Genomic DNA, 22,656 nt, shown 5'->3' on the forward strand with positions numbered 1-22,656 from the left:
TTATCTGGATAAGAACAGCCAGTTACTACGGGATATTAAACTGATGCTTCATCTTAAGTTGCTCTCAAAAATTAGGGGGCAGGATGAGACTTTCATAGGGACAGATTGTCACAGTTGCTACTGGCAGGTTCTTGCACCTGGTTCTGACTGCTGTCAGAGACCAGACCTAGGACTAGATGGGGCTGATCTGGCATTTCTTACAAAGGGTGGGGGTGAGTCCTGAACAAGGGGTTTTCTGATGAAGTGTTTCCACAAAACAGGAATTAAATTGGCTTAAAAGTGGAAGGGGGGAGTGTGAATGGTCAGTGTTATGACACCACATTCCTACCACACCCACCATCCCCCTCCCCCCTGGGAACAAGACCATAATTTAAAGGCTAACAATTAAGCAAATCTTTTTGTTTTAAACCATTTTCTGGCCACCTCTTAGAACAGCAAAAACAGGGTGAAGCCTCTTTGCTCCCGACAGCCCAGGGTGTATGGCCAGATTCTGACCTGTTAGCCAGATCTGGAGCGAGGACATTGACTGCAATGGGGAACATGTTGGATTCTCAGAAAGAATCTCTCTCAGAGAAAGGCCAGAGCATAAGATTTGAGGTCTAACTTCACCCACACTCCTAGGGGTGCTCTGAGTTCAGTGAGAAAGATCTGGCCCTAACTTCACCCCCACACCTGGAGTCACTCCAGTTCAAAGAGCAAGATCCAGTCCACAGTCAAGATAACAATTCTGACCTGGCCCACTCTCCCCCCTGCGTCAACTGGCTTCACTCACACACCCATGACATGCCCAGGCAGCCCCTGCAGGAGGTGCTGGAGCTACAGTAGTACCAGCTCAATTCTGGGAGCGATGCTGAGGGAATGGGAAGCAGCTGAATGCTGGCAGGGGCTGCTGATGGGGTGGTTTGCGATAGCATGGGACTTCATGACCCAGGAGGTCAAGGCCCTCCATGAACTGGTCTCAGAACAGATCTCTATTTGCCAATAAGAAGCCATGGTCTGCGCTTTGACTCAGGTTTATTAGGAACATAAGTCAGCGGAAAAACTGGGCACGGAAGCAAGTCCCTGCGCCCCAGAGATAGCAAATACATTAATAATACGTGTCACTCACGGTTAAAACCGTCCAGCTACATTTAGCCAATAGTAAGACAAACGACAGTGGAAGCCAAAATATAGGGTGAGGAACGCTATACAAACCCTGCAACGGTGAATGCAGAGAGGGGCAGGAGGCCGTGATGGGCCCAGGCGCTTTGTAGCACTGCTCTCTGGGCCTTCCTGCTGAAGGCCGGTGCCAGTGGGAGGAGTAGCTCAGAGCCTCTGATAGGTTCATAGCCTCTCTTACGACACCTAGCAGGGCCAGCTTCGTTTTACAGACCTGGAAGAGTGCTCTGTGCAACAGGGCACCTACTGCTGGCTGTTTTGGGCACTGCCCCCACCCCAACTGCAGGCCCAGCTGAGTCCTCTGAGCCATGGAGCAGGGATGGGGAGATCCAGGGGCACTAGGCATGGAGGGGCAGTGCCACCCCTTCCTACCACACGGCAAGGCACATTATAATACAAGAATTGGAGAATGCCCCGAAACAGCGTGCAGCAACAACCCTCATCCCCCTTACACAGCTTGCAGAGCTCTCAAAGCCAATGTGCAACAGGGGGAGGAGACCCCCCCAGCAAGGGGGTGCAGGGTCTCCCACAGCTCACCACAGGCCCTCTGCTGGGTGGGAGGGGTCCTGTTCACACTCCCCAGCTGCAAAGGGGTGGGGGGAGTTAATGCTGCTTCTGCTAAGGCACCTTCTGAGGGTGGGAAGGAGAATTCCCCCTCCCACAATACACCCACAACACAGAGCCGGTCTGGATGCCAGAACCCCCAGCCCTGCCTTGAGGGAACCCTTTCTGATTGGCTGCCCATCCCCAGGAGGCTGGGAATGGGGATAGGCAGCCAATCAGAGCTGCTGCAGGAGCTAAGGCACAGCTCCCCCACCCCAGCCAACAGTTTTCAGGTAAGGGAGGACGGAGCAGAAGGAACCCAGAAGCTCAGGGCAGCTTCACTCCCCTCCTCTTCCCTCCTGTGAATAATGGGTGAAGCCTGTCCCCTCCCCGTCCTGACAATGGATCAGTCCATTGTCTGCTCCTCCCCCCTCTATTCCTGTGAAAAGAGGGTCAGGCTCTTCTTTGCTCCTCCCCCTGCAACAGGGGAGGGAACTAACCCCTGGCGCTGCCCCCTCAGCCTGACAAGTGGGAGACCCCCCCCCCCGTAATGCAGGGGATGGAGTGGGGGGGATACAGAGCAGGGCTCTGGGGAGGCATGGGGTGGGCGGACAGTGAGATCGATAGCCAAATGAAGCCAGTAATACAAGGCCCAGGCAGGCCGGATGGGGGACCTGAGCTGACTGAGTCCAGGGCAGAGTCCGATCCCCCCGGTGGGAGGGGGGGGCTCTCGGTGGATGAGCAGTTACCCCCCCCGAGTCCCTTGCGCAGAGCCAGGTGGGGGGTGTCACTGTCAGTCCGTCTTTCCCAGCGTCCCCACTAAGAGGAACTGAACTGGCTGAGCAGGGCGCTGAAGTCCAGATCCCCCATGGAGGTGAGGTTCTCTTCCGGGAGGCTGCCCAGGACCCCGTTGATGAAGCTGTTGGCACCGCCAGCCCCCCCACCCCCGCCGTTGCCCTGTGGCTCCTCCCCTGTCACGCCCACCACACCACGCTGGCTGCTCATCAGGCGGGTGATCGACTCGGGATAGGTCAGGAGCATGCTGTGCCCGTCAGCACCCTCGGTGGACGACCCCTGGCTCAGCAGCTGCCGGAACTCAGTAGTGTTGATGGACTCCAGGCTGGTGTAGGTGGTGTCCTCCAGCAAGGCCCCCAGCTCCATGGCGACTGAGTCGCCCCCGCCCTCAAACGGCAGGTGGAAGAAGGGGTCAAAGTTGGGCTCGGCCTCGGGAGCAGGGGGTGGGGGCTGGGCCCGGCTTGAGATGCCCAGGCTGGAGAACTCCTCCAGGTTGACTGTACTGAAGCCCAGCTGGGGGGTGGGAGGAGGAGGAGCTCGGCTGGGCCCGGTGAAGGGTAAGGGGGGGTGCTGGGCCGTGGCCTGCGGCTTCTGGATGGTCGGCAGCTGCCCCATGGTGCCCGCCATTCCGGTGAGACCTAGAGAAGGGAGAGGTTAGTGCTGGGAGGTGGGGGGGCCAACCCCATGGGCAGGGACCCCAGTGCCTCCCCTCTAGGACAGCATGGTACAGAGAAGCATTATGGGGGATTGTGCAGTCCCCCCAAACTGGTGCCCCCTTGAGGGGAAAGGCCCATTCCCCACCCTGCGTAGTGTGGCTGGAGCCCCCTTACCACTCATACTGGGTCGGATGAGGCTGGGTTTGGGCATGGCAGCTGTGCGGGCGGGGACAGCGATCCGACGCGGGGAGCGTGACTCTGGAACCACCACTGCTGGGAGGAGAGACAGGGTCAGTGACGTGGGGGGGCAGCAGAGCAGAGGACCCCCCCACAGCAGCGAGGCCACCCTCAGTTCCCCCTCCATGTAGGAGACTAATGGGCTTCACCTCCCAACACCAGTCATACCCCCCACCTTCGTACTAGAGAGACAACCACGTTCAGTCTCCTCTCCCTCAACCCCCCTTAGCTTAGGTGCCTGAAGCCCAACTCTAAGGCCCCCCCAGCCCTGCCCCTCAAGAGCCACCCACCCTCCTGAGCTGCCCTCCCCCAAAGAGCCCCTCCTTCCCAGCCCCCTTCCCAACTAAAAGCCTCTCCCTGCCCAGCTCAGAGACCACCCCTTCCCCCCCTCCAGTAAAGAGACCCCCCACAATCTCCTCCCCATCCCCCCAGATACTCTGCCCCCCTGCCCGTTAAGAGCCATCGCCCACCCCTGGCCTCACCTGCGAAAGGCGCTTTCTGCACAAAGTTCTTGAAGGTGTCCCGCGTTCGCTTGCGCTTCTCCTCGATGCGGTGGAAGTCGCCTAGGGGAGAGCATGGCCCTTTAGCCCTGGGGGCTGATTCCGCCCTGCCCCGGTGTGGGGTCACATTCCCTACCCCTGGAGCCAGCCAGTCCCGCTGCCCTCGGGCCAGAGTGGAGCTGGCGCCTCCTCGAGGAAAGGCCCCCTGGTACCTTCATCTGGCAGGTAGCGGAACTCCATGGCCTCGCTGACCTCCTTGTCAGATGGGCGCCGGAGCTGCATCTGCACCGTCACCGGCTCCCTGAGCGCCTGGTCCTGGTAGGGTGGGGTTTTGAACACGATGGCAACCTGCCGGTGCACGTCTGCCTGCGAGAAGGAGCCCTTGGCCTCCCACGAGTCCTTGAAGAATCGGACCTCAATGTCCTCTGGGGGGGAGGCAAAGGGGGGGGGGTGAGGGGGCTGCAGGCACCAATGGGAGAGCTGGAGATAGAACCCGGGAGTCTGGGCTCCCAGCCTCCCAACCACTAGACCTTACTGCCCTCTCAGAGCTGTGGATAGACCCCAGGCCGCCCCACTCTAACCACTGGCTTCCGCATCAGAGAGCAATAGAACCAGCTGCTTGGAGGGTGGGAGTGTATGGGAGTGGGGTGGGGTTGGAGTCACCATCCCTGTGGGAGGAGCCAGGCTGGAGATCCAGCATAAAGCCAACTGTGCCCTGATGGAACAAGAGGACCTCTGTACTCACCCCCTCTGGGGAGGCCTAGCACGCCCATTCATCCCCCCACCACATGCTAGGAGCCCAAGGCCTGCACCCACACTCCCAGGGAGTAAACCCCAGCCTCACGGCTCCCCCCCAAGCACTTACCTTTCTGCACCTTGTCGCAGAGCAGGAAGATCTCGTCCCCACCCAGACAGCTCCCCGAGTTGCGATTGACCCGGCAGATCTTCAGCTCAGCCGTGTTGGGGGCTCCTGGAGAGTGGAAGGGGGAGTCAGGGACCCCAATACAAACCAACATGGGGGCACACGTGAGTCTCTTCCTCTGGACCCCGCCATATCCATGTGCTAGGGACCCCCTCCCCACTGCAACCCTCAGCCTCTCCATTCTCCTGTACCACCCCCCATTGCTGCTCCAGAGACCCCCACCAACTCCCGCAATCTCTGGGCCAAGGACCCTCCCCAAGGTACCCTCTCCCCCGCTGCTGTGCTGGTGACCCCCCCCCACCCCTGCAGCTGGGCCCGGCTCCCTCCCTCCGGGGCTCACGGTTGTCGTAGATCGGCTGTGACACCACGAGGGGCAGCGGGACGAGGTGCCCGGTGCCCACAGGGTCCTGCACCCACACCTGGAAGCAGAGCCGCACAGCGTTCAAGTCATAGTCCCCCTTCTGGTTGTCCAGGGGCACTGTGGGGGCAAGAGAGGGGCAATGAGACTCACACAGGGTGACTGAGATCCCCATCCCCACCTCCCCTCTCCCGGGACCCGTGGCTCCAACCCTGCCTGGGCAATTTCTCCCTCTCCCACACTGACTGAAGGGGCTATTACTGGCTCTGACCCCCCCTTATATCGAAGGGGCTGCGGTTGGTTCTGCCTCATCCCCAGGCAGTCCTTCCCTCCATCGAAGGGGCTGCGGTTGGTTGTGCCCCACCCCCCCAAGGCAGTCCTCCCCCCCATCGAAGGGGCTGCGGTTGGTTGTGTCCCACCCCCCCACGGCAGTCCCCCCCCATCGAAGGGGCTGCGGTTGGTTCTGCCCCACCCCCCCCAGGCAGTCCCCCCCCATCGAAGGGGCTGCGGTTGGTTGTGCCCCACCCCCAGGCAGTCCTCCCCCGCCCCCATCGAAGGGGCTGTGGTTGGTTGTGCCCCACCCCCTCACGGCAGCCCCCCCCCCATCGAAGGGGCTGCGGTTGGTTGTGCCCCACCCCCAGGCAGTCCTCGCCCGCCAATCGAAGGGGCTGCGGTTGGTTGTGCCCCACCCCCAGGCAGTCCTCCCCCCCATTGAAGGGGCTGCGGTTGGTTGTGTCCCACCCCCCCACGGCAGTCCTCCCCCTCATCGAAGGGGCTGCGGTTGGTTCTTCCCCACCCCCCCAGGCAGTCCTCCCCCCCATCGAAGGGGCCTGCGGTTGGTTCGTTCCCCACCCCCCCAGGCAGTCCTCCCCCCCATCATTAAGGGGCTGGGTTTGGTTCTTCCCCACCCCCCCCAGGCAGTCCTCCCCCCCATCAAAGGGGCTGCGGTTGGTTCTTCCCCACCCCCCCCAGGCAGTCCTCCCCCCCATCAAAGGGGCTGCGGTTGGTTCTTCCCCACCCCCCCCCAGGCAGTCCTCCCCCCATCAAAGGGGCTGCGGTGGTTCTTCCCCACCCCCCCCAGGGCAGTCCTCCCCCCCATCAAAGGGGCTGCGGTTGGTTCTTCCCCACCCCCCCCAGGCAGTTCCTCCCCCCCATCAAAGGGGCTGCGGTTGGTTCTTCCCACCCCCCCAGGCAGTCCTCCCCCCCATCAAAGGGGCTGTGGTTGGTTGTGCCCCACCCCCTCACGGCAGCCCCCCCCCCCATCGAAGGGGCTGCGGTTGGTTCTGCTCCACCCCCAGGCAGTCCTCCCCCCCATCAAAGGGGCTGTGGTTGGTTGTGCCCCACCACCCTCACGGCAGCCCCCCCCCCCCCATCGAAGGGGCTGCGGTTGGTTCTGCTCCACCCCCCAGGCAGTCCTCCCCCCCCTCGAAGGGGCTGTGGTTGGTTGTGCCCCACCCCCCCAGGCAGTCCTCCCCCCCCCATCGAAGGGGCTGCGGTTGGTTGTGTCCCACCCCCCCATGGCAGTCCTCCCCCCCCTCGAAGGGGCTGCGGTTGGTTCTGCCCCACCCCCCCCAGGCAGTCCCCCACTCACCATTGAAGGGGTTATTGTTGGTGCGGATGCGCTGTGCCACAGCCTCGTCCAGCTCCCGTTTCTTCACGCACTGGATGCCCAGGTTCTGGAAGCTGAGATGCAGGCAGGAGTTACCCACAGCCCCTCCCTGCACGGTGCCAGCCCAGCCCCGGGAAGGGTGGGGGGCAGGACCCCTGGATTCCATCCCCAGCTCTGCCCGACTTGCTGAGAGATCCTGGGTGAGGCTCCCCCCATCGCAGTGCCGCAATTTCCCACAAAGCGAATCAGCAGCAAAGCTGAAATAGAACCCAGGAGTCCTGATGCCCGGCTCCCCACCCCGCTTTAACCCACTCGACAACCACCCTTCCCCCAATTCCAAGGACAGAACCCAGGAGTCCTGACTCCAGCCCCACATCTCTACTGCACCAGACCCCCACGCTCCTACTAAAGCTGGGCATTGAACCCAGGCGTCCGGGCTCACCTGTGGATGTTGCGCTCAGGTGAAAGCTCAGCCTCATAGTAGCCGTCCTTGCAGTCCTTGCCCACCAACTCGTGGGGGTGGGGTCGGTGGGGGGTGTCCTTGGTCACAAGAGAGATACGAACCTTCCCGGGGCCTGTGTAATTATTGATCTGGGGGTGGGAGATGGGGGCAGAGGTTAGGGGCTCCAAGGATCCTCAGCAGGGCTGGAAAGGAGCCCCTCCCTCCCATTCCCCACTGGAAATCAGGCTGAGACCTTCCATACTCACCGCACGCATGAGCCATGACCCCTGCAGTTGCAGGGGTCTGGGGCCTTTGGCATCAGGCATTGTTGGGGTCCTGCTCCACATGGGAGCTCGGGAGTGTTAACACTCAGAGACCCTCCTCAAATCTCACGGGGGGGGGACTGAGTCACAGAGTGGGGGAGCAGCATACCCTGGGGTCATGCAGCAAATCAAGATAGCCAGAGAGAGAACCTAGCTCTCAGCTCACCCTCACCCCACCTACTCTGTCCCACGAGACTCCACTCCCTTCCCAGAGCTAGGGATAGAACCCAGGAGTCCTGGCTCCCAGCTCTCTGCTCTATCCTTTAGGCAGTGCTCAGTCCCCCAGGATTTCATTAGGGGGTCCAGGCCACCCACCCAGAAGTGAGGGATTGGGAATGCATAGGGGGCATGGGAGGGGGCACTGGAGGTGCAAAGACCTTGTCGGTGAGTGCAGGGAGGGGCTGATCTTGAGGTGGAGTGTGGGGAAGAGGTGCACTGGGGCGGGGCAGGGGCTGACCTTGATGGTGGGGTGGGTCTTGGTGGTGTCAGTGCTGTGCTCCCCGGGGATGCTGCCGGCCGAGCGCCCCTCACACTTGTAGCGGAAGCGCATGCCGCGCTGCTTGGGCTGTTCGATGATCTCCACGTAGGGGGTGCTGCTGGGGGTAGGGTCTGGGGGCACAGAGAGACAGACATGAGCGATGGACGGACCAACCCTCGGCATCACCCACCTGTGCCCACACCTCTGCATGGGTTTAGCCTGAGGGACATAAATCCAATGGAGGGAAACTGAGGCACATGGATTGGGTCAGTGGCCAAACTAGGGAATAAAACCCAGGAGTCCTGACTCCCAGCCCCTCCTGCCCTATCCACTAGATCCCACTCTTCTTTCAGAACGGGATAGAACCCAGGAGTCCTTCTGAACAGTCCCTATGCGCCCCTCCCTCCCCGCCTCCAAGGTGGCTGCAGCTCAGCATGGGGCAAGGGATCCCTGTATAAACAGCCCCCACATCTCAGCACAGGCCTGTCAAGTCGGGGGCAGCTACTCCCTCTTGTGGATTTCCCCTGACTGGAGCTTTAACACAACAGTGGAATGTACAGCCCCTCATGTCACACTTCGCTGGCATTAGGCCAGCAGCCCTGCAGGGAGGAGATGGAGTCCCCAGGAGATCTCCATCCAGAGCCAGGCTTGAACCTTGTCACCCAGGGCACAGCCACCGACTGCAGCTTCCGCTGCAGGAATCCACCTCACAATGTGACTAATCCAGAGTCCACGATGAGTCATCCCAACTCCCACCCTGCCAGGCTGGGGAACCCCTGACACCAGGATCCCGGAGTGCTGAGATGCAGCCGCCTCTGGGGCGGGGTAAGGAGGCTGTTTAGACATGGATCCCTCACCTGGTGCTGAGATGTAGTGTCACACTTGTGTCTCCTGCAGTGAATGGCATTTCTAGCACCACGGCGTACCCCAGAGACATGCTGCGGTACTGGGGTAGCATTTACTACTGAACCTCTGCCCCACTCACTGTAGCACAGCAGCCTCCTGCATTCTATTCCTGGCTCTGGGACGAGAGTGGGATCAAGTGGGTTAGAACAGGAGGTGCTGGGAGCCAGGACTCCTGGGTTCTGCGGGGATAATCTCTAGTGCTTGAGATGGTTTTGCAAGGGACTAATGCTTCAAAAGCCATAACAGACTTGGAGGGCAGCTGCTAGTGAAATACATTATTAACAATCATAATTTTGTTAATTACATTCAGTTTAGTTACACAAATTGAATCATGACTCACCCTGGAGGCCCCAGTCCTGCTGGAGGAAGGCAAGTGGCAGCAGTTCTGAAAGTCAAGAATGGGAGTGGTTACTGGCATGACAGAGCCAGGGTTTTAGCAACCTCCTGCAGCAGGGAGTTCCACAGGTACAGCATGCAGATAGGGCCCTGGTATTTTCCCAACTAGGAAAACAGCTTTCTTGTCATCAATCAGCTCCACCTAGTGTATATACCTGGTATTGCAACTCATCCTCTCCACTCTCACTCCCCATGCCTATTACATGCGTCTATGAGGTCCTCCGTGCTGCCCCCTGCTGCCCAGAATCCTGACTTGCCCACCGGCAACAGGGCTCATGCTTCCCCAGGGGAAAGAGTGGGGGTGAGATGCAACTGCCTCTGGGGTAGGCACAGGGCTGGCTAGCAGCTGCACAGTCATTTGGAATTAGAAATAGAAGATAATGGTGAATGGGGTTAAAACAGAAGGGAGTTATTCAGGGAGGCAGAATGGAATCCTCTGGGGTGGGAGGTGGCCTGGACATGGGGATTCACATGCCAAGTGACATTCACCTGCACTCAGGGCTATTTCACCCCTTGATGTCCAGGCAGCATGAGGATTTGGGGAAGTGGGCAGGCGGTGCAGGGGGCTCATGACGGGAGTTAAAAGCTCCTGATCTCAGATCCTGTCCCAGAGGTGGCAAAGTCCCAGCTCCCATACAGTGCTGCTCTTTCCCATAACTCACATGGGGCCTTTGCCAGCCTGGCACCACTCCCAATTGTCACAGGGCACCCAGACTGCAGGCACTGCCAGGTCAGGATGCAGCTGGCACGCCTCCAAGAGAAATAAAGAGTGCTGAAGGGAACAGGCTCTCTCCCATTGCAGTCAGGGCTGGCACAGATGCCCCCGTGCAGCACTAGGGGACACTGTGCTGATCCTGACCCATCAACCCCACTGTCCTGGGGAATTTCCAGCTCAGGCAATTCCATTGCTCTCCCTAGATGCACCGGCAGTTCCAGCTGTTCTTACTCGCCCCAGACACCCTTGTGCAGCATTGCTGTGCGGCTCTTGTACACTGCCATGCTCCACCCTACAAGTGGCTGCATTTCGTTGGAGGATGAAATGAGGCATGGTTTTTACAGCAGCTGTAGAATGGGCCGCACACTAGACACGTCATTCCTACAGGACCAGAGCGGCCTCCAACTCTGGGTAACAGCAAGCACCAGACAAACCCTGTTACAGAGAGCGTCCCCTCCCAAGCACACATCTTTCAGAAACACACCTAAGGGATCCTTGCCTGGCACTGGGATACAGCCACTTCTGGGGCGGATCGTGGGAGGTTGTTTATAAATTATACAGCACAGGGTTTTCCCACTGAACACCCCCAGGCACCTGGCTTCTGGTTGCTTCCTTTGGGAAGACAATCCCCTGCCTTCTCCCTGGTGCATGTTGTCCCAGCCAGGTGATCTGTGTGGATTTCAGGCATGGGGTGATCAGGGCCTGGCCCGTTTGTGAAGGACCCTGCCCAGCGACACACCCAAATCCTTCCAAGTGGGGAGGGAGTGGGGCACCGTCACGTAGGGCTCGTCCATGCTTCCAGCACTGCAGCATCTGCCGTCGGCATAGGTACTCAAGCTCCCCAAGAGGCAGGGGCGGTCGGTGGGAGAAGCCCTCCTGTTGACTCAGTGCTGTCTGCCCTGGGAGTTAGATCGGTTAACTGCGTCGCTCAGGGGGATGAGTTTCCCACATCCCTAAGCAATGTAGTTATACCAGCGTAAGTCGGGAGTGTTGACCCAGTGGAGATGCAGGCAGGTCAGCTCGGAGTAAGTATTAGGACTCCTGGGTTCAAGTCCCAGCTCTAGGAGGGTAATGGTGACTAGTGGTTAGAGCAGTGGACTGGGAGTTAGGATTCCTGGGTCTCATTACTGGCTCTGGGAGAGGAGCCGTGGTTTTGGGTGCCCCAACCACCTCCCAGGCAGAGCCCTGAGCCCCCAGTCCCCACAGAGCACCTCCATGGAACAAAGGCTCTAACAGGGAATTCCTGGGAAGACTGAGCTGCTGAGAACCAGAAGTGGGACTAGACCGGCGCTGCCCTGTTACGTAAAAGCAACCGAAGCTGCCCTCCAGTTCCCCACTCCTCTGCTGGGCGAAGACATCACAGCCTTGGCTGCATCTGCAGCACCGTGCACCCTAGCACCAGGCAGGGATGCTGGGGCCAGGACTGACTATGAGGGGAGAGCGCCCCCTACTGAGCTCCCCCAGCCCACTCCCTGTGGCATGGCACCCTCATCTCTGGGCTGGGGCCAGCGCAGACTGTGAGGGGAGAGCGCCCCCTACTGAGCTCCCCTGGCACACACTGAGGCCTCCAGGTCTGCAGCCTGATTCCGCCGAGCCCAGGGGCTCCCAGCTTGGCTCAGACCAGCAGTTAGTGCCCTCAGTTTCTGTTTGCAGAGCTGGGAGCTGCACCCTGGTTCCCAAGGGGCCCAGCTCACTCATTAACCAGGTGCCATTGTCCCAGCAGCACTGCTAGTGGGAGGTGATTTATGGGGCCTGTGCAGGGACCAAAGGAGGCAGCAATTTAGGAAGAGGAAGAACAACAGAATCTGTATTTCATATCAACTCAAATCCCACAGGTGGTGGGAGAGGGGAGGAGTAACCCAGGGCTGGGCTAGCAGAGGGCTGTGGGGCAGGAGGGAGGGGCTCCAACAGAGCTGTTGGGGGGGCCCAGGACTGGCCTAGCAGGGGCCTGTGGGTCAGGAGCGAGGGCACCTGAAGGGAGTTTTCTGCCTGTTTCAGCACTAAGTTTTTAAAGTGGAAATAATGAGGGATGGGGGGCAATATTCTAACCACTGCCCCATACGTATCCACTGATCCCGGGACTGCCAGCTCCGGGGATGGAGAGCCCTGGTCCCCTAGGATCCATGCCCCCTCCCAGCATGCTGCAGCTGCTGGGATGCAGAGGGAGGGACACAGGGAACACAATTCTTTTTGCTTGACGACATCTGTTCTGTGCGGGGAATCTTGTGGCCAGAGGCTGGGCTGACAGCCCGCCAGCCAGGGGAGTGGCAGGAGCCCAGCACACGGAGGACAGAGAACTGGAGCCCTGGGGGACAATCCTGCCCTGGGTGCTGGAGCGGAGGGGACAGAATGGAACTAGATGTGGACTTCTCATTTCTGTGAATTACGGGCATTACAGTCGTGCTGGGCCCCGTCACGGTGGGCGCTGCACAGACACACAGTGAGAGACAGTCCCTGCTCTGGAGATCTAACAATCCACCCAGAGAAAGGATGGGAGGGGAAACTGAAGTACAGGGGAAGGGACCTGTCCAAGGTGACACGGCTCATCAAGGTGGCAAAAAGAACCCAGGAGTCCTGTGCTCTATGCACCGACCAGGCTGGGCTGCCTCCATATGCAGGTCCATTCAAGTTTCAGGAAACATTTGGTGACTTGTCAGACTCCTGGGTTCTAGCTGCAGCTCTGGGAGGGGAGTGGGGACTATGAGTCTGGGAGGCAGCAAGGTTTTCCTCCGGTCCCCTTCCAGAGACAACCCAGCTATGCCTCCCCACTGACCCCTGGGGCCAGGACCCCCCCATCTCTCCCCAAAAGCCATCAAAGTTGGGATGCCGTCAGGAACCACCTTTGTGTCCTGCTTGTCTGCAAAGCATTGCTGCCTTCAGAGCTGGGCAGCTGGAGAGTGACGGCTGCTGACCGAGGGCTCAGCTCTGCAGGCGGCAGCGCAGAAGTAAGGGCGGCAATACCATACCAGGCCATCCTTACTTCTGCGCTGCTGCTGGCGGCGGCTCTGCCTTCAGAGCTGGGCTCCCGGCCAGCAGCCGCTGCTCTCCAGCTGCCCAGCTCTGAAGGCAGAGCTTGCGCAGAAGTGTAGCAGTGTCGCAACCCCCGCTACAATAACCTGGCAACGCCCCCAACTCCTTTTGGGTCAGGATCCCTACAATTACAACATGGTGAAATTTCAGATGTAAATAGCTGAAATCATTACATTCATGATTTTTAAAATTCTGTGACCGTGAAATTGACCAAAATGGACCGTGAATTTGGTAGGGCCCTACATGTAACATAGGCTGGCCTGGAATTAGTTCATCTGGGACAGAGCAGATCTGCTAGAAAACAATCCAATCTTGATTTACATATTGCCAGTGATGCAGAATCCACCACAACCCACGCTTGGTCCACTGGTGAATTCCCCTGACTGGTAAAAATATGTTGCCTTATTTTCAATCTGCATTCCGCAAGCTTCAGTTTCCAGTTGCTGAATCACATTACACCTCTGACTGCCGAACTGAAGAGCCCTTATGTTATCCAACTTCTGTCCCCAAGTAGGTACTTTCTGTTCCCTGTGTATACACCCGAGAGGTGCATACAGGGGAGGGTGTATGTAAAATACACACATGCAGGACAGCCACAATCCTGGCTGAGCCCAGGGACTGAACTGGGGATTTCCCGAGTTAAAAGACTGAGGCCAGATCGACACTCAAAACGTTTGCTGGTAAAAGCAATGTCACGGGTGAGATCTGTTAACATTTTATACTAGCAAAAGCTCCAATGCAGATACGGTTACAGCAGCAAACGGACTGAGAGCACTGATAATAATGATAAAAAAGTCCTTTTGTCAGTGGCTTGTTTTGCTCAGGGACCCGGTATAAGGAGCGTTTTGCCGGTATAAGCAGAGTCTCCACTAGGAAGGTTTGCGGCATGACTGTACTGGTTTGGCAATACCGACAAATCCTTTCTAGTTTAGACTAGGACAGCATCATTACAGTTTGAGCTACACAACTAGGCTGGGTAGCTGGGGGCTGTGAGACTCCCATCCTCTGTGCATTATCATAGAGGGAGGTGAATATTACATATGGACCTCGCGTTGTGGCTAGAGGGTAGAGCATGGCACTGCAGATCCGGACTCCTGGATTCTATTCCTGGCTCTGCCACCAGCCTACTGGGTGACTTAGGGTAAGTCTTCCCTCTCTGTGCCTCAGTTTCCCCATCTGTAAAATAGGGGTAATTGCATCTGCATTTCAGTGCTGGGCAAAAGGGATCTCTGCATAAACAGCCCCAGGGGCCCACACCAGAGGTGGCTGCATGAGAATGATATCATTCCCCTTTGTAGCGTGCTTTAAAATCTGATTAAAAGTACTAGATAAGAGCTAAGATTATTATACACACATGAGATTGTGTGAATCATGCACACAGGACACACACACACACACACACTGCTCTGTAGACAAACACACTCCCCTGCGCATGCATCTCGTGAAGGAGTTTATATACCCCTTAAACCAGTGATTCTCAAACTTTTGTACTGGTGACCCCTTTTATATAGCAAGCCTCTGAGTGTGACCCCCCCTTATAAATTAAAAACACTTTTTTATATATTTACCACCATTATAAATGCTGGAGGCAGACAGCTCATGACCCCCCACATAATAACCTCACGACCCCCTGAGGGGTCCCGACCCCCAGTTTGAGAACCCCTGCCTTAAACTAAATAGATTGAGCTCCTGGAGTGTCACTAAGCCATTAGTTAGCAGGCAGCTTGTGACTTGAAGCAGGAAGCTCCAAAGCACTTCCAAAAGGCTTGCTTGTTTTTTTTTTAATCTTTTCCTCAGGATAGTCTCGATTGCCCTATGAGCATCCAGGCCCTATGCAATTCCTCCTGAGCTCTCTGCCTCAATAAAATCATGTGGCAGTGAGTCCCATGGATTAATTGTTGCAGTGGGAGAGTGTTTTCCCCCACAAAAACAGTTTTAAATTTGCAGACACTCTGTTTCCAATGAACATGCTGAAATCAGACACAGATGGGCCAGATTTAAATCCTCATGGCAGCAGCTTCTAAACTGATTTTGTTTCCATGATTGCAAAAAGACAGAGACTGTCTGCATTAAGATGACTATAATCAAATCTCGTGCTTCAGGGCTTCAGCCAGTCACTTTCTGGGGTCAGGAAGGGATTTTTTCCCACAATGTACAGCTAACTAGATGCGTTTAGTTAGTTAAGACTGGGACTTTTCAGCTTGGAAAAGAGACAATTAAGGAGGGATACTATAGAGGTCTATTAAATCATGACTGGTTTGGAGAAATAAGGAAGTGTTGTTTACTTCTTCTCATAACACAAGAACTAGGGGTCACCCAATGAAATTAATAGGTAGCAGGTTTAAAACAAAGAAAAGGAAGTATTTTGTCACACAATGCACAGTTAACCTGTGGAACTCTTTGCCAGAGGATGCTGTGAACGCCAAGACTATAACAGGGTTCAAAAAAGAACTAGATAAGTTCATAGAGGATAGGTCCATCGATGGCTATTAGCAAGGATGGGCAGGGATGGTGTCCCTAGCCTCTGTTTGCCAGAAGCTGGGAATGGGCAACAGAGGATGGATCACTTGATGATTACCTGTTCTGTTCATTCCCTTTGAAGCACCTGGCATTGGCCACTGTCGGAAGACAGGATTCTGGCTAGATGGACCATTGGTCTGACCCAGTATGGCCATTCTTATGCTCTTATGTCTGGGTTGGGGATTTTTTTCTGACTTCCTCTGAAGCACCAGAGATCAGCCCAGCTGAGACACTGGATGGGGTGGGCCAGTGCTCTGAGATGGTATCAAATCCTCTCTCCAGCTGCCTGGCGGGTGGGTCTTGCCCAGATGCTCAGGGTTCAGCCCATCATCAGACTGGGGGTCGGGAAGGAATTTCCCCCAGGTCAGATTGGCAGAGACCTTGGGGTTTTCACCTCCCCCTGCAGCATGGGGCGCAGGTCACCTGCTGGGATCAGCTGGACACGGCTCATCACAGCGATTCCCTGCCAGCGCAGGGCCCTTGGGCACTGGGGGCTCCTCGGTCTTGCCTGTTCTCTGCATGGGGCTCACAACAATTTAGCCTCCTGAGGATTCAAATACATTGCGCTCAATACAAGCAGGACTGGACGAAAATGAACCCCCCGTGTTATACAGAGGGTCAGACTGGAGGATCTGATGGTCTCTTGCATCCTTAAACTCTAGGAAACCAGGGTGGACTGATTTAAAATCAAGGTGATTTAAATTACGAAGTGGGAAGCCTCAATTTCAATCATCCATTTTCATAAACCTTGTACTTCAGCAATTTTCTAAAGAAAGGTGCCCCCTCATTAAAACATGCTGAGTTACAACTAAACAGAGCTTTTACGCAAGATTTGGTACACGTTTTTGCTGCCTAAGAGAATACACTATAACAATATGCATTTATTTAAGCAATTATATAGCTTAATATTTCAGATTCTTATTAACTGAACATCTTTAGCATGTTAGAAAATGGTAAAAGACATACAGCTTATTTACTAGATCGTTAACTTTTTGCTCATTATTTGTGTCATGCCGCATTAGGATGGTGACTGGAATTTAATTAAACACACAAAACAGCATCTAAAATGCATTTTTATTAAACAAAACCTTAAATGTTTTGGATCCATAAACTTCTCTTATCAAAACAGGCTTCACATTTAAAACTAAATTAAAGAAACGGCGGGATTAACTGTAGCCAGTGAATTAAACTGATTATTTCAGGTCAGCCTGGGAAAATTTTCAAACATGCCTAAGTGAGAGAGACTGGAGTTTAAATTCCTAGTCTCGCCTAAGTCTCTTTAAAATGAAACCGGCTCCTGAATTACTTAGGCTGACGTATTGTGCCATATTTCTAAAGCCTGAACTCAAAAAGATGTTTCCCCCTGATTCTTTCTATTAAAAAACCCTTTGAGTTCAAGGCTGCCTTTCTGTATAAAGAATCTCATGGATTCAGCAAATTTTTAACAGGGAGGGGGATTAACCATTAGAACAGCTGACTCTAGGACTGGGTGGAGTGTCTATTACTTGGGGTCTTTTCATCCAGCTCACATGTCACTCTAAAACCAATGTTCTAGCTCATCCACCAGATCTGGGCTGGAGGCAGGAATGGCTCTCTGGCCTGGAAATCTACTATGATGCATGACTGACAAGAATTAAGAGGCAGCATGGTCTAGTGGATAGGGGCACTGGCCTGGGAGTCAGGACTCCTGAGTTCTATTCCCAGATCTGCGACCGAGCTGCTGCGTGACCTTGGGCAAGTCCTTTCCCCTCTTGGTGCCTCTGTCTCCCCATCCACCCTTCGTCTATTCAGACTGTGAGCTCCTCCAGAGCAGGGACTCTCTCATATTGTGTGTCTGTGCCTGGCACAACAGGATGGCCCCTCTCCCACCCCCAGCTGTGCACATGGGGGGACCCTGATCTCAGTTGGAATCTTGAGTTACAACCATAATACAAATAATATTGAATATGTGCATTAGAGCAAGGGTTCAGGCGTCTGATGGGACGAATTGATTAAAAGCAGCAGTCAAAAAGCAAACAAATCACACAGTGCCCTAAGAGTGGGATGAAGGGTCTTCCAATGCCAGTATATAAACCAATGGTGCAGTCACACACAGCACTAGGCATGCCACCTCCTACAGGGCCCAGAATCGCAGGTGGCTCCTAGTAGGCGGAGAGGCCTGGAACAGTGGAGAGCAGTGCGGGCTGCTCACCTTGGATCCGAGCGAAGGATGGTAAAGAGGAGAGATTGGGAGCATCCCTTGCTTTCTGGCAGCACTAGGACAGTCATAGATTCTAAGGCCGGAAGGCCCCCCGAGATAGGCTGACCTCCTCTCTCACACAGGCCATAGGCATGCCCTGAATCGAGTCCTGGCTGAGATCAGAAGGCAGCAAATTCAGAACTGATCAGAGGAAAGGATTTCCACGCACCTCACCGTTCACCTGCAGAACCCATTGCCACAGGCTACGACTGAGGCTGGGGGCTGAGCAGGAATCTAGAAGGGACTGGCCATTTCTCTGGTGAACAAGACTACATGGAGTTGGAAGTGCAAAGGCTGGAAAGCCAGACAGAGCTTTGGACGGGACATCAAACCTCCTGCCTCAGCGATGAAGCTGCTCTTATCCAGTCAGAGTGGGGAGGAGACTACTGAAGGGGGCCAGATTATTCTCCTCAGCTGCTCCCACAGGGGGCGTCTTGTGCCTGCCTCTGAAGCAGCTGGTTTCACAGCCTTGGTCAGAGATGGGGCTAGAAGGACTTCAGGCCTGATCCAGCCTGGCAATTAGCCTGAGTTCAAAGTCATTCACTGCAGTAACTCCCAGCCAGCTCTTTGGGGCAGGGAGTACCTTTGTTCTCTTCGTACAGCGCCGAGCACAATGGAGTCCTGCTGCGGGACTGGGGCTCCTGGTGCTACCAACACATATGAAATACACAGCAATACTAATATTCATGCTGGGTAGAATTACACACAAGCACCTTGCTGAATCAGAGCCTACGACTGGGTGTATAACAGACAGCAGAATCAGAATAACCCGTTCCATTATTATTACTCATATTACAGAAGTGTCTAGAGGCCCTGGCCAAGACTGGGAACGCTTTGTGATGCCAAGAGCCACACAGCCCCCCACCATGTCTGGTGCTGCAGAGACGCACACTGAAAGACAATCCCTACCCTGCACCAGGGCTAGTGGCTAGGGCACTGGACTGGGACTCAGGACACCTAGGTTCTATTCCCAGGTCCGCCACCAACTTTGGGCAAGTCCCTTTCCCTCTCTGTGCCTCAGTTTCCCCTCTCACCCTGTGTCTTTCAACACCCTGTCTACGCTAGGCAGGGTATACCAGCAAAGATGTCTCCACTGCATTGGCCGTGGGTTCTACACTCCTAGCCAACATAGCTGGCAAAACCTTTTACCTTAGACAAGGTCTCAATTGGAAGCTCTTTGTGCAGGGCCTGTCCCTCGCTGTGTGTCTGGGCAGTGCCCAGCACAACTGGGGGTGCTAGGTCTCAGCCAGAGGTCTGGAAAGCATCCAGTACCATCCCCTGACCTCAGTCGGGGGGATGGGGAGGGGGAAGAGAGTCTAGGTGTTACCACAATACACCTAATAAATAGGTATTAGCAGCAGGGAAAAGATGGTGTTATTTGTTTTAACCCTAAGGTCTTGTCTCAGTTGCCGCTGAGGCACACTAGCCCCAATGGTATTTGGGCTTCTGGTTCTGGTGGCAGGGTCTGGCTAGTTAAGGCACTTGGAAGTGTTAGGATTAGCTGTACCAGATCAAACCAGTGGGCTCCGTCAGCCCAGCACCCCACCTCCCTAAGGCGGCTGGGTGGGGTGGGGAGCAATTCCTTCCCAACCCCTCAACCGGAGCCCTGACACACGAGGACTGGTGACTTCTAGGGCTCGTTGTAGTTCCCCACTTCGGAGCCTACAAGGGTAGGAAAGGAGCAGAGAACTGGGGGGTGGGGATAGCCTGAATTGATGGGGGTGTGGAAAATGGAGTTTGTTATATAGATATATCCATCCTTTCTAGCTCCCTGGGTTGTGAAAAAATAGCCCTTTAAAAACAGAGCGTCACCAACATGCTCTTGCCCGCCCCCCCCGCAACAATCGCCACCTTAACTTTGAAATCTAATGAGGACTGTCCCAACACATACACATAATCAGCTGTTTCATGTTGAGCCATTCAGCCAAAATGGGTGGCTGGCTCAGTCACAAACCCTTCTCCAGAGCCTACAGGCCCAGCTGCCCAAACCTCCCCACTCCGCCACCTCCAAATTTCTAAGGAAGGCAACACCGAGGACATCTTCATGAAAAGTACATAGGCAGAAGAGAATCTTGACTGGAGTCCGTAGGTGGTACAGTTCTAGTGAGCTACAAATCTGGAGGATGCACCCAGCACATGAGCCACTCACAGGGTTAATTCAGTAGGAACCGTCAGCTTGTCGGGGCAGGGACCATCCTTCTGTTCTGGGTCTTTACAGCACCCAGCACAAGGAGTCCTAGGCCATGACTGGGGCTCCTATATGGTAGTGCAATACAAATAGATTTGCTGATTCTAAAGCCAGAAATGACCACTGTGATCATCACTCTGAACTCTGGTATAACAGGCCATATAGGTCAGCCCCGAATTAATTCCTGATTGAACTAGAGCAAATCTCTTAGAAAAAACATCCAATTTAGTTTAAAAGTTGCCTATGATGGAGAATCCACTGCAGCCCTTAGGAAGTCGTCCCAGTGTATTAATTCCCCTCGCTGTTAAAACAGAAACACTTTATTTCTAGTCTGAATTTATCTAGTTTCCAAGAACCGGAGCTTGTGAGGCCTTTGTCTGCTAGACTGAACAGCCCATTATCAAATTTCTGTTCCCCATGTAGCGCTCACAGACTGATCAAATCAGGCCTTCTCTGTGTTAGGCTAAACAGATTGAGTTCCTCAAGTCTTAAACACATAACAACAAAACACTTCCGGTTTGAAGGGATTAATTTACTCTGTCATTGTATTTCTGCCCTGGTTGGCGAGACAGAAGAGCTCTGGGTTACGGGATAATACAGAAAGTGCCACACTATATAAGAACTAGGTGTTCAAATATGATGGTTTACAGGCCCAATACATCACGTCAGAGCTGCCGTTTCCATGCTCTACAGTGTCCAGTCAACTCCAGCCCTGCCCTTCCTCCATGCCGAAGGATTCTGCTATCTGTGTTTTTCCCAATGTGTTGGCTTTTTTTATGGCACAGAAATCCCCATCTCTTCCCCCCACCCCACATTTCAGCCCCCAATTCCACTGTGCCTGCCTGACCCCCAAAGCAAACAAGGAACTCACTGCCAACCAAGGCCCCGGAAGCAGGTCTCACCAGACACCACCACAACAAAACTTTTTCAAAACAAGACGGGGACAAATGCAGCAGCTAGAGAAATAATGGGCAGCAGGGGATGGGACAAAGCGGGGGAAACCCACGTTCCTGGGGAATCCCAGCTGCTACCAAGCCCCCCATATTCAGAACCAGCACTCCAATAATGGGGGCTTCTCCCCCCCCCCCCCCCCGTCCCTATAAGCTCAGCTGCTTCCACACACCCAACTGTCTCAGCGACTCCCATTTTACACACGCCGCTCCAGAGACGGGGGTGAGGGGAGTATAGACACGCCAGAAGTAAATGGGGGTTCTGGATTTGGGGGAAAGTCCATATTGCTGCAGTGGGGGTACACACTTACCATCCATTTCTGCCAGAAGTCAGGCTACGACCCAGGCTGGGAATCAAGAAGGTACGGGGGTGGGGGCTCCCTGGTTGGAGGGAGTCAAGGAGGGGGGCTCCCAGTTTGGGAACCAGAAGAATCCAGGGGATACTAGGTTGGGGGCGGGAGGGCTCCGCAGGCTAGGGCTGGCCCCTGCGTGGGGGCTCAGGAGATGGACCCCAGTCCACAATAAGAGCGTGTGCGGGGACGGAGGTGTCCCAGTACAACAGCTGCTCCCACCCCGAGACGGGGGGATGTAGGCGCCAAGGGGGAGGATTTGACAGGGAATGGGGGGATTCTGACTCCTACGGGGGTCCCCACCCCAATCGGGAGAGGGGTGCCGCTGGGGATGCCCCTGGGAGCCCAGCTAGGGCGGGTCCACCCCTCGAGGGGCTCGAAGGCGGAAGCGGGGCTCCGGCCCCGATCGGGGGTCCGAGGCAGGGGCGGGGCCGAGGGGGCGTGGTCCAGGCGGGGGCCTCCGGCGGGATCGGGTCCAGGCGCCGCCGCTGTATCCGTTCGCAAGCTACGCCGCTCGCGGAAATGCCCGCGCCACGTGACCCGCCCCGCTGCTGGGAAAGCCCCGCCCATCATGCAAAGGAGCGGGGGATTCCACGCAGGCGCGGAAGCGACGGCTCAGGAAGAACGGCAGCGCCAGCGAGGAAGGGAGCAGGGGCGAATCCCAAACCAGAGAGGGAGGGGCCGAGAAATAGAGAGAGGCGGCAGGTACCAGGGCAAGGCGTCACAGAGCCATACGGGTGGGGTGACCGGATGTCCCGATTTAAAGCGACCGTCCCGATTTTTGGGTCCTTTTCTTATGTAGGCTCCTATTACCCCCCACCCGCTGTGCCGATTTTTCACACTTGCTGTCTGGTCACCCTACATATGGGACCCATAGGCTGGGTGTCATGTGACCATACGGACTTGCGTGTGTGTGACACTATTAGGCTATATAGGCACTAGGGTGCAGCACTCTAGGATTGGAGGGGCAATAGGATGGAGCACTATATAACAGCAGTTCTCAACTAGGGGTGTGGGGCCCCAAGCAGGTTTGAGAGGGAGGGGGGGTCTACCAAGCGGGGCCAGTGTTAGACTCACTGGAGCCCAGGGCAGAAAGCCAAAGGCCAGCGGTGCAGAGCCCAAGCCTGGGGTCCTAAGCTCTGCCACCTGGGGCAGAAGTTGAAGCCTGAGCATCTTAGCTTTGTGGGACCCGCTGTGGCATGGGGCTTTTATATGCAGAAAACCAGCTGTGGCAGCACAGGTGGGCTATGGAGGTTTTATAGCATATTTGGGGGGCAGGGGCTCAGAAAGAAAAATGTTGAGAACCCCTGTTATATGGGATCCACACATTGGGCAGAATGG

The 22,656-nt window shown here is 55.7% G+C and overlaps 1 protein-coding gene across 2 annotated transcripts; it reads right to left on the reverse strand.

Moving 5' to 3' along the window:
• Positions 1 to 997: 997 nt before the first annotated feature.
• Positions 998 to 21,970, reverse strand: RELA (RELA proto-oncogene, NF-kB subunit). Of its 2 annotated transcripts, none has more exons than XM_027818571.3 (11): positions 21,277 to 21,970; positions 9,268 to 9,312; positions 8,001 to 8,152; positions 7,221 to 7,369; positions 6,761 to 6,852; positions 5,152 to 5,289; positions 4,755 to 4,859; positions 4,102 to 4,314; positions 3,872 to 3,952; positions 3,327 to 3,422; positions 998 to 3,134 (listed from the first exon to the last, which is right to left on the reverse strand). In XM_027818571.3, the coding sequence occupies exons 1-11, from the start codon at positions 21,281 to 21,283 to the stop codon at positions 2,521 to 2,523; spliced, it is 1,692 nt and encodes a 563-aa protein (XP_027674372.2). In that variant the 5' UTR covers positions 21,284 to 21,970; the 3' UTR covers positions 998 to 2,520. The 2 variants fall into 2 exon arrangements, with proteins under 2 accessions (XP_027674372.2, XP_007056224.3); XM_007056162.3 differs by having other exon boundaries at positions 3,327 to 3,425; positions 21,277 to 21,869.
• Between the last annotated feature and the right edge of the window lie 686 nt (positions 21,971 to 22,656).

Source organism: Chelonia mydas, chromosome 7 (genome assembly GCF_015237465.2).
Source record: "Chelonia mydas isolate rCheMyd1 chromosome 7, rCheMyd1.pri.v2, whole genome shotgun sequence".
Classification (NCBI taxonomy): Eukaryota; Metazoa; Chordata; order Testudines; family Cheloniidae; genus Chelonia; species Chelonia mydas.